This window comes from Pungitius pungitius, chromosome 11 (genome assembly GCF_949316345.1).
Source record: "Pungitius pungitius chromosome 11, fPunPun2.1, whole genome shotgun sequence".
NCBI lineage: Eukaryota > Metazoa > Chordata > Actinopteri > Perciformes > Gasterosteidae > Pungitius > Pungitius pungitius.
In genome coordinates, this window is record NC_084910.1 from 5,434,312 (window position 1) to 5,446,419 (window position 12,108).

Below are 12,108 nucleotides of genomic sequence, written 5' to 3' on the forward strand. Positions count from 1 at the left end.
GATAGGTGAAGAGAAACTATGATCCGTTCTGCATGAACAATAAGCATATTTAATATTTGTCTGCTTGTGTTTGTTGTTTGGGCTGGTTATTGGGATAACAGCCAGCTCGGGAGTGGTCGGCGCCTGAGGTGATGGGCTTGACCCTTTCATTTAAACATCCAAACGGTAAACAAACAGACGTCATGTCTTCATATAGACACGTTCCCATCCTCCTGTCGCTCCGTATGTTCTTTGCTCGGTTTGCATTTGTTATTATACAGGCCAGTCAAACAAAGTTGACATATAATTTCATCAACTGCCTATTTCAAACTTACCCAACCTCTTCTTTTTAGAAGCATAACTTAAAGACACGAAAGCCCAAATAATCGTTTAATTGTTCTGCATTAAATGAAATTTTAATGAGGCATGGTAAATTTATTTGTTTAGCACAATTAAACAATTAGGCAATTCATAGTGCTTAATAAACTAAAATAAAAAATAAGAGGAAACATTTAAAAACGAGTAGGAACACGTTGCTTTGCACTTGGTGAAACAAACAGTAGTAAAAAAACACAAATGTAGGAAAAGTCTTACTTAGGACAGTTTTTTAGGTTCTCAGAACCAAGTTTCCACCCTAACCTTTCCTTAGTTCCCTGAACTAAACGCTTTGAAAAAGCTTCATCCTTGAATCTGGTTCAAATAAAGACAGCAGCAGACAGAAAAGTCCTCAGTCTCCATTTAAAGCAGCTGAGAGTCTCAGGGGACCGAGCTTGTTCCAGATACGTGGGGCGGAAAAAATGTACGCTGCTCCTGACTCTGGGAGCCGGAAGGAGACCCGTCTCAGATGGTTCGTTGGCAGCAGCAGGTCAGATATGGATTTTGGCACTCAACCATTCAGAGCTGTATAAACCAACAGCAGGATTTTAAAGCCAATTCTTTGAATGACAGGAGGCCAGTGTAAAGACCTCAGAACTGGAGTGGTATGATTCACTCTCTTGGTGTTAGTGAGGACTCGAGATGCAGCACCCCGAATCAGCTGCAGTCATCGGATTGACTGAAATCTGGAAATTCACGTTTTTGATTTAATTCCTGTGAGTCTCCTAACTCCTGACATCAATCACCACGGGAACAGAGACAGTACTTTCCTTTGTTTGTCAATGTTCTTTCATGTTCATCACACGCATGGTGTGAGTTCACTGCCTCTAAAACTAACATGTACTGAAGGCGGAGCTGGGTGAAGCCACAACCTGTGTACACTAGTTCATTAGCTAATCCACTTGTCACATATATATGATAATATGGGCTGGCTACAGTGTCAGTGTCACATGGATGAAAGGGGATAATTGCTCTGCCATCCCAGCTGCAAAAATGTGGGATAGTGATGGAAACAAAGCCAAATGTGCTGTTTAGTTGTTGCTACTGTAACAGTTTCTTGTACATCGTCCTTTAGAATTAGGCCATATGAGACATTTGCTTTGCACCATAGCATTTTACCAACATCTTCTCATCTTGGCCCTTTGACCTCTTTGTTCTAACCGTTGGATGTAGGATTGACGTGTGACAAATACACCAAAGGGACCAAATGTCTCTATTAGCTGTCATAATGTATTGCTTCCTGCTCACTCCTCCGTGACATAGCACTACATGATGTATTAAACTATTGATTCAAATGAATCAATAGTAAATAAATAAATAAATAAATATTAAATAAACAGCATTTATGACGTTCTCCCTAAGGTTTCTTCCCTTTTTTCCCCATTGAAGGGTTTTTTCATATTTTGGGGAGTTTTTCCTGTGCCGATGTGAGGGTTTCGGGACAGAGGATGTTGCATGTGTACAGACTGTAAAGCCCTCTGAGGCAAATTTGTAATTTGCGATTTTGGGCTATACAAAATAAAATGAATTGAATTGAATTGAAATGCATCTGTCCCAATAACCAAGATAATTAATAAAGACACAAGTAAATATAATGAAATCTATGGTTTACATTGAACTACACTGCTGTCTACTGGTAGAGATGGGGAACACCGTCACTCTGCATCCATCTTTGCTCTGTTCAATACGTGGAAAGTAAATATCATTGCCAACAGCAACAATGTATATAATGAACCCTCTGTGACACACTGTTGCCCTCAGGCAACTAATTATTTAACTAACTTATAAACTCGAACATTAACCCTACCTCCGAACCCTTAGAAAATAAAAATAATGTATATAATGTCACCAGATATGTCCAATCAAAAGAGAGGGACATTTTCTCTTTTCCACATATCAGTGAGAGAAATCTAACTCGTTAACCTGTTTTACTTAAAATAACTTTAGAAAACAATTGCATAAGTGTTATTTTGAGCTGTGGTTCTTTGTCCGTTGCCTCAAGGCGACATGTGCAGTTAGCCCACTTAAACGTAGAGTAGAAGCAAAGTACCAGGATGCTCAGGTACGGCAAGAGCCAAGGGCCAGAAATGCTCCACGTGCACCAACTACTCCTTCCTGAAGTTCCACCCAGAATGGGAGCGTTGTTCTTTGTCACGGACTCAAACCCTAACCCACACAAACACAAAGTCAAACACACTGAATCCATCTCACCCGGCCTCACCTCGGCAAGTCTTTGGTGGAATGTGCCGCTGGTCTTTTGTCTCCATAGCAGTTAAACATCATATAATTCACCCAGAGTGAAGATTAACATGTAATTTGTTGTCACAGTCATTAAGTTAGTTTCAGAGTTCAAATTCATTACTTTGATTTAATTTAATGTTGATTACTTGTGACTGAATTGTTTGGTTGTCTCTATCTATAATGTGTAGGCTTGTTGTACTGTATATCATTGTGCATTATGACTAACTTATAATTTAATTAAAGGACCTTTGGGGAGACCCAGTGTCATTGAGAGACTGTAAACCAGTGGTAGGACATTCTTGTAACCTTAAGCACTATGAGGTTAATAACTTATAATGTCACCCATCTAACTGTAGCCCCATTGATCGCTGTATCGTTGACATTAAATACTATTACGTTATGCACTAATGTTGTCCCCATCTAACTGTATGTATTCTCCCTGATCGTTGTATTATAGACATTAAATACTATGAGGTAATCCTTAATGATGTAGGGGCACAATGAGGTTCAATTTCATTTATAGTGACCTCTGTAGATTAAACTGAACAAGGGCTACCACACTGATTATCGTAGGTGTGCATGTGGAAGGCAACACAGACTGTAGACCAGCCACCGTGGTGACGTCATCAAGTCTGCTGCTGTTCCAATTGCAGAAAGACCATCCTCCTGTCTTCCTGTCCCCGGGAGTACTCCTGAGTCCATTCTCCTGAGAACACAAGTCCCTTCTTGGCAATCCAGATGTGCAGAAAACAAAGAATGACTGGAAATGCTCATCCACTGACCCAGTCACTCTGTAATGAAATATCAGACTTGTTCACGTCTTAGTTTTCCCAGCTTCGAAGCTGCTGATGACCCATGGTGGGAATCAAAGGTGTTACAATGTCACAATATTTGTGTCATATCCCGTATGCTTAAATACAAAATAATTCATAAGCAACATTCAAGTTGAAAAAAAGGCAAAAAGATGATGATTTGGTTTCGCGAGTTTGGTTTTGTTTTTCTGCACTTGGTCCCAGTTTATTTATCTTGTGATCCAAACCCTACATTAGGAAGCACCGGTAATCCATAAAATCCTGTGTCTTTTTGCGACCGGCCCCTTCCCCCACTCTCACTCTTTAGCTGTGAGAGACTTTGATCTAGCCATTTGTGACATGTCTCACAATGGGACACGGAGGATAATTTATCCAATGAACATGAAGAGGTGATGGGATTAAATATTTTGAGACAAACCTTTCTTCGGAATGCTTACAGGTAGCTCAACGGGACAGTGGGGGGTTGCTTGGAGACTCCAAAACACAAACAATGGGAATTTGTTCATTTCCCTACGCCGCTTTTGTCCCCGCTGAACCCCGCAGTGGATTTCTGGATTAGGATCAATAGATTAGGTGTACTTATTGTGCTTGTCAGCGGAAAAATTAAATGAATTTGTCAGCAGTCTTGGCACGGCGTCAGGAAATGTTTGACTGGATGACCTCTGGGGCTCTGGAGCACCGAGGGGAGGGTGTATAAAGGTGCAGGCGTAGATACGGGGGCCACATTCAGCCTGCGGTGGGAGACTGTCCCACTAACACCTCCAGCAGAGACACGGTAAGACAAAAGCCCTTTACTTACATCTTCAGACTGAATGTCCTTAAACGCAGGCGCGTCGCAGTCGTTTTAGACGTTTAAAGACGTAACCGTAGAAGTCCGATAAATTGAGATATATATTTTACAAAACAATTTATAAACTAACAAACAAACATTTGAACGTTTTTAATAGTGTTGAGTGGTGGAGAGAATATGTTAGGTGGGATGGCGTAGACGTTGAGGTTTGCTTTGGGGAGGGGGGGGGGGGGTCTAGACTCCTGACCTGAGTGTTTCTACAGCTCTGCACATGTTTACTTTACCGGGGGGACTCTTCTGTTATCAGATGCACTCTGATGAGGTAAAGCAGCTGTCTGCTCTGTCAATAATTCATCTTGACTCCCCATGAAGATGAATGTTCCAGCTCTGGCCTGCGTGCTGATGGTCATCTCCACGGTCCATGCCTTCCAGTATGAGGAGCTGGCGCGGTACGTTGACAGCCATCAAGAGGAATACGTGGAGGTAGAATATAATTCTTCTTCTTCCTTGAGCAGTACATTGAAGAGTCCAGGCCCAGAACTTTCGGTCAAAGAACTAACGATGTCAAATTTAAACCGCAAGGTTTGTTTGTCCAATAGATGAACCAGATGTTGGTGCATTGATGTTAAACAAGACAATGGTTAGATCATGTGTTAGCTATCTGTGACACGGGGCTGTACTAATATCACAGACGTGACTAATTACCAACATAAGTGCCTAAAGTGAACTCCGGGGATTTTGTAGGTGTGAAAAATAATTATTGGGGTTTTCACTATTAACACAGGAACATCTCTTGTTTACTACTTCATAGAAAACCTTCTTTTCTTTCACAAAAGTAAAAAATGATCAAAGTAAAATAAAGCAGGGGAGACACTTTTTTGAATATAACAATCACCTTTTTAACATTTCAATCTCACTAGACTGCAGGTGAGGCGCAACCTGTATGCATGTTTACACGCTTTAATCTGAAAAACACATTATTTGTCTCCCTGAATATACCTGCGTGTCTTCCAGGCTCTGCGGGACTGGGTTGCAATCGAAAGCGACTCCAGCAACGTCTTTAGGAGACCAGACCTGCACCGCATGATGGACGTGGTGGCTCAGAAGCTGCGGCTCATGGGAGGGACTGTCGAGCTGGTGGACATCGGAGAGCAAGAAGTCAGTGCCAATTCTGCCCTTTAGTGAGATATTAGAGCTTTGCAATGTACATGTATTGCAAAATTGAAAAACCTCTGGAGAATGACCTGATGACCTCCACGTAGCCAATGCATTCTGATGGGATGTCTCATGTATACTTAAACCATAGCACCGACGAGTCCCGGGTGCTGCGCTAATGGGAATAACTAATGATAATACCATAATACCTAAAGACATGTGTATCTCTCATTGTAGGGTTAGGGTTATCTCTCAAAAACTAAAATAATTATAATTAGTGTGTTTATACTAAACATTTCTGCTTCTCAAATAGCTTCTCTTGATGTTTTGAGGTATCTCCTATATTCACAAAATCTTAGACATATGTACACAGAGGTGAAGATGTGCAGAGAATGTAGCTCCTTGAGTACAGGTCAGGTGGAACACAGCGGTTGAAAACCTCGCTGCTTTGCAGAAAGGGGGGGACACCGCAGTGCTGACGCTAAACGTACCCTTAAATTCTCTGCAGCTTCCCAACGGGCAGAAGTTAGCTTTGCCAAAGGTGGTGACGGCTTTGTTTGGCAGTGACCCAAGCAAACGCACGGTGTGCATCTACGGCCACGTGGACGTCCAGCCGGCGAAGCTGGAGGACGGCTGGGCGACGGAGCCCTACAACCTGACTGACATCAATGGTAACAGCCTCTGATGGAGCTCCTCAGCACACACCACCAGCAGCTCTTGCTGGGAAGCCGCGCATTGAACAAACCCGCAGATGTCATGGCGTAGTGTTGTGAAAGTCCTAAGTAATCATAGACTTACTCATCTACTGGCATTTATTTAGGGCGAGATATTCCTGAGCTGCTCGGCCTTTCTCGCCATCCAGCAGCTATCTTGATTTTTAAAAACTGTGTTGCGGTTACAGCGGGCGGCCATTAGGTGGCAGTGTCTGGCTTTATGTGGTAATTTATTTAAGATTCTGCTGTGCTGCTTTGGCCATCAAAACAAGAAAAGACTACAGATGTTCCTTTTTGTCAGCAGGAGATTGTTTTTTCAGTGAAATGATTCAGTTTTCTTCATTTGACCTGCGTATGATTATATTTCCTTTGATATCAGATTTTGGTTTATTGTATAAGGCAAACCTTGTCTATCATCTATAACTAAACAGAAACTTTTCAATATTTAAAAGCAGCTGTGAATTAATACATTTCTACATGTCTCTACTTTATTTAACGCAAGCACATTTGAAACCCACTTAAACTTGTGAGGATTCTTGTGTGTGCAGGTAACCTGTATGGAAGAGGAGCATCTGACAACAAGGCCCCGGTTTTAGCATGGATGCACGCTGTGGGGGCCTACCAGGCCCTCAGTCTGGTGAGAGAGAATTCACAACACCCTTGTTGTACCTGCTTGGTTTTGCAATATATGAGTGCGGTTGGAGCAGCAGCAGTGAAACCTCGAGTCAAACCAAAGTACACATTGAGAGCTCCTTTGCGAATCCCCTTTACTTTGCAATACAGTCAATTGAAAGCAGTGAAAAAGCAACTGTAGGTATAAGAACAGTAACACTTATATCTATAATACATTAAATCTGCTCATAGCAGCGTATTATTATTATAGTTGTAAGCACTCATGGAAATACATGCATTGTGACTATATGACATGGTCAGAACACATTAAAATTTTAACTTTCAGGTCAAGTATTATTAAAGCGATATTCATCGCTGACTTTTTTTGCAGTTTTAAATTTCTCCTCGTTTGTTATTTAAAAAAAAATCCTAATTATCAGTTTTAATGCAATTTAATGTGATTATGAGTCACTACTACTACTATTATGAGTGTTTGAAGTAATCTGATAAAAGTCAAAACAACACACATAGTTTAAAACAATGATTCTCAACTGGTGAGGGCATTGTTGAAAATAAAACGTGTTGCAGACAAAGACTGTACACAAGAACTGGACCTAGTCATTGTGTCTCCCCCAACTGGTTGGTTGCTGCCGCCACTTGAAGCCTCGAGTGCCGTGGCCATTTTGGACCTAAGACGCCACCATTTTGTCGCCTTGTTCCCCCTGCTGATCAGTAGAGAGAATACAAGTTTCAGATCGGCAGGTTTGGTGCCTGAGATTGCAGATGAGATTCTCCTCCAACAGCTGGTCTGTCCTGTGTGTCCACCAGGAGCTGCCGGTAAACGTGAAGTTCGTCATCGAGGGCATGGAGGAGACGGGCTCTAATGGCCTGGACGCCATGATCCTGGCGCAGAGGGACTCCTTCTTTTCTGACGTGGATTACATCATCATCTCGGACTGCGGCTGGCTCAGCAGACGGCCTGCCCTCACCTACGGCACCAGGGGCAACTGCTACTTCTTTGCTGAGGTCCCAATTGCATCAAACACACAAGCGCACACTGACGCACACAAAAACAATCGATCCAAATGGAAACGTTTGGTCTCATATACGTATTTGCTAACTCTTTGTCACTCTTTTGTGGTACGTTTGCAGGTTGAAGGACCCAAACAGGACTTGCATTCCGGTGTTTACGGAGGCACTGTGATTGAACCGATGACTGACCTTATTGGCATTCTTGGTGAGATTCGTATTCTTCAAACCATTCAAACGGTTTATGACTTGCAGTGAGACCTGTCCAAAGAAACAGGATAAGGCATTTTTTGCATCTTACAAAAAAAAGATAATGTTAGCCCGCCTCTCGTCACTTTCTGACCCCTTCCTTGTTCTATACATGTTTTTAGATCACTAATGTTCTGAGAAGAAATAAGCAAAAATTTTCCTTCTTGGTTGTTAATGATTGGGGTTCCCAGTCGCTATGTACATTTTGGCTGGATGAGGGTTAAATCCACATAAAACTTGTCGTTGTAGACACACTGATCAGCCCCAGCGGTACGATCCTGATTCCAGGGATCAGGGAGGCTGTGGCTCCACTCTCTGATGAGGAATGGAGAATGTATCAGGACATTCAATTTGACTTGGACCACTACAAGACCAAGATTGGTGTGAGCCAGCTCATGTACACCAATAAGGTCAGACATTGTAAACGCTGTATAAACGATCTGGGTTAAAGGCAAGGTGGAAACAAGAAGACATGTGAGAGACATTGTGTGTATTCTGCAGGTGGACTTGTTGGCCCACATGTGGCGTTACCCCACCGTAACCATCCACGGCATTGAGGGGGCCTTCTCTGACCCTGGCACAAAGACCGTCATCCCTGCTAAGGTCACCGCTAAGTTCTCCATTAGACAGGTTCCTGACATGGACCCCGCTGCGGTTAAGAAGCAGGTAAAACTAGATAGGAATTCCATGCTTTGAATTAAAAGTTCAGAACAAGCTATCTTTTTTGCATACATTTCTCCTCATATGTTGTCAATTTGATGGTCTAGGTAACAGATTACCTTCACTCGGTGTTTGCCAAGCGAAAGAGTCCCAATAAACTGAAAGTCACAATGGTGATCGGGGCGAAGCCTTGGCTGGCTGACACACAGCATCCTCTCTATGAGGCTGGGAAGGCTGCTGTAAAGAGAGGTATGGAACACACCCAGAATCCTCTTAGCCTCCTTCACCTGTCATATATTATGGTGCTGTAACGGAAGATTGGTGTAAAAGTCTTAATCTGGCATCCTGGTGGATGCATCTCAGCCATCAGTCTCACATTGAGACATCTCAGTTGGAAGTGTCTCAATTTACTGGTATCATGATTGTAGACTTTCACTTTTGTCTCTTGTCCGGTTCCATACCTGGTAAGGTAGCTCTCCAAAGGCTGCATAGGTCTTGACACTTATGTTAACTTTATCATGAACATACAATAGCATAAGACTCCTTCCAAGGTGTATCACCTTGTCATTTCCAACGATAGTGTAGGGATTTCCAGGAGCAGCTTACTGAATACGTCTTTGTGTAGAGAAGCAGCCCGTACTGGTCTGAAGTTCATCCTTAGTTGTCAGTCGGAGAAGAATCATCAGGAGACAAGCCTACTCACATAGTGAACACCTCCACAATGGGTTTGGCTTCACACTTAATGCTTTTCTCTTTTGTGACGCCTACATTGCTTTTATATTTGGTTTTATATGCTTCTGCAGTTACATTTCCAGTCCTTTGCTTTGTTTGAATCTGTGGTTAACCTAGTCATGGCCATTGCACTATAACATAAAATGTCCTATCATCCCCAGTTTTTGACATGGATGCTGATCTGATACGTGAAGGTGGGACCATTCCTATCGCCAGAACCTTCCAGGATGTAACCGGGAAAAGCATCATCATGATGCCTATTGGAGGCTTTGATGATGGGCTGCACTCCCAAAATGAGAAAATGAGCAGGTCTAAAATATATATTTTTCCATTTCAGTTTTACAGATTTTATCAGTTCATCTTGTCTTTTGGAGTTTTAATATGAGCACAAGCTGCAGGAGAGAAGGTGTGATTATAATCAGAAGGTAAGATGCAGGCGTGTGGAGCTGCAGGGCTCACGCATCTTATCTTCTGTTAATCATCCACATGGAATGAAATAATCCGATCACTTAATATTCAACGTTATAACTGCAAGATCATAGGGATCCTAGGATGAAATTAATCTAATTAAAGGCCAACAAAAATGACAAAAGCAGAACAGGGATCAAAATGGTGATTCGTCCAACAATATGCATAGCAACGCCATTTTGATCCCTGATCAAGTGAGACTGCATGTTGTTCTGTATACAGTGTGTCACTGTGAGTGTCCCCGTCAATGGTCCTGTCCAACATTTGGATGTTCCACTGTAAGAACTTTACTTTTTATTTTACTTTACTTTACTACGTGTCTTCCTTTTTCTTTGCAGGTACAACTATATTGAGGGAACCAAGTTATTCATCTCCTACCTGAATGAAGTATCCCAAATTAAGAAGACGAGTGTGTGATGTTTTATTTTTTAATTAAATGAACCATTAAAACCTTCCAGCTGCATGTGAGCTCCAAGTGACACAGTGTCACTTTGCCTTTTATTCATCCATTTTTCTGTGATAGCAGGCTTTTATTTATCTGAAAGTTTCTGTCTATCTATCTATCTATCTATCTATCTATCTATCTATCTATCTATCTATCTATCTATCTATCTATCTATCTATCTATCTATCTATCTATCTATCTATCTATCTATCTATCTATCTATCTATCTATATTAAAAGCTGTTCAAAGCAACAATTGTGTCCTCTTCTAAATTCTAGAGTACAAAGTACAAAAGGTGGCTTGCAGATATTGTTCTTCAGTCACAACATGTTTATTTACCACTCAAACATTTACAGAACTAAAGATGCTTGAAGGAAAAGAGATTTCAGAGCCAAAACAGAAAATGTAGGCAGACGGTACGGACGGATGTGCTGCTCTTTGCCGTTTTGGACAGAATTCAACCATTGTCTGATGCTGGACTCTTCCAAGACAAAGCCCTGTTCATCCAATGTGGTTTGCTATGCATTGGACCGTCCACATTGTACATGTCAACAAGTAATATAATCTCTACATTAATACTAAACATCTGCTGACAGTGCGTGACATCATTGGTGTTTTAAAAAAGAAAGACAATCCGCTTTACAAAAAGATGTTTCTACATGGAATCAAACGAGTTAGCAGTTATGGCACATGGAGAAGCCAAAGGCACAGAGCCAATACATATAAACAAAATCCACTTCTTCAAATGGAGCCACTTTGCAGGTGGCAGCTACTTACGTGTCGTAGTTGCGATGAACCAGAGCAGGAGGCGGTGAGGAGGAACCCTGGTGTTGTGAAGAAGCCGTGTCTCGACACCTCAGCGGCCTGATTCACAACACCAGCTGACCCTCACACACCAGGAGGGAGTTCATCCTCCGTGACAGAAACAAGCCGCTGAAAGACACCATCCAGTGGTAACAGGTACACCCGTCTCCTCTGCTAACTGAGTGGGGGTGGTGGGCGTGGGGGGTGGGGGTGGGATGGCTGCAGTACACAAAGTCTCCACTTGAGGGAAGTGAGAAAACAGCAGCAGTTCTTCAGCGCTCACTGAATGAAGCAATGCAGGCTGGTCTCACACACCTGCAGAAAAACTGAGAATTCAATAGAAAATTAGCTTTTCAAGTAAATATGCTTTTGGAAAACCAGGTTTTACAAACTGCAACCCTAAACCTAACTGCAAAAAATGACAGTAAACACAAAAGCATCACTGAAAAAGGTTGTGTGATTATCTTGAGCCTCTTTGCACGACACAAGGCTCCAGCGCTCAGATGTAACAGTGCCCTATTTAATAGCCTATTTATAAAGTCCTTTGGTATTGAGGACAGGGCCGGGATGGGACTGAGAATAACTTCAGTTCCACAGCGGCAAGCCTTTATCCACTTTGAAGCAACCTGCTGTGTATTTAACACTGAAATGGAGTCGAGGTATTGTGGCTTTATCACCCGAGGACACGCACTAATAACTAGTTAACATACAATGTGGTAGTTTAGTGGAAGCAATTCTTTGTAGTATTTTGTCCAGTAAATGTAGGGCTGATGGCCTCTGCTGATGGAAGAACACCCACCTGGTAAGATAACCAGGGGTCCCCAACGCCGCAGAGAAAGACAAAAAAGCATCGTATTCTTTTTCATTTGACTGTTGTGTCTGAAAAATATTTTATTTTGGAAAATGTCTCTCTCTAACATGAAATGGGTCCGGGAGGCAGAAAAGCGTTGGGGACCCCTGAATTACACTGTAATCTACATTGGAAAACCAACTTGAAACCCCTCAGCTGCCTGTGTTACTTTCTTAATTTCCACTTAAATGGCA

The 12,108-nt window shown here is 42.1% G+C and overlaps 1 protein-coding gene across 1 annotated transcript; it reads left to right on the forward strand.

Moving 5' to 3' along the window:
* Positions 1–4,084: 4,084 nt before the first annotated feature.
* cndp1 (carnosine dipeptidase 1) lies at positions 4,085–10,462 on the forward strand. The gene is made up of 12 exons (XM_037454204.2): positions 4,085–4,182; positions 4,570–4,680; positions 5,212–5,355; positions 5,861–6,023; positions 6,614–6,702; positions 7,506–7,703; positions 7,830–7,914; positions 8,205–8,365; positions 8,457–8,621; positions 8,723–8,864; positions 9,509–9,656; positions 10,154–10,462. Exons 2-12 carry the CDS (start codon positions 4,570–4,572, stop codon positions 10,230–10,232), a joined length of 1,485 nt encoding a protein of 494 aa, XP_037310101.1. The 5' UTR covers positions 4,085–4,182; the 3' UTR covers positions 10,233–10,462.
* Positions 10,463–12,108: the final 1,646 nt, after the last annotated feature.

Excerpts from the sequence above, each read along its gene's own strand:
- cndp1 (XM_037454204.2), top strand. The coding sequence starts at position 4,570 with ATGAATGTTCCAGCTCTGGCCTGCGTGCTGATGGTCATCTCCACGGTC. Across the intron at positions 4,681-5,211 it reads ATCAAGAGGAATACGTGGAG|GCTCTGCGGGACTGGGTTGC; the intron begins GTAGAATATAAT and ends CGTGTCTTCCAG. Across the intron at positions 6,703-7,505 it reads CCTACCAGGCCCTCAGTCTG|GAGCTGCCGGTAAACGTGAA; the intron begins GTGAGAGAGAAT and ends TGTGTCCACCAG.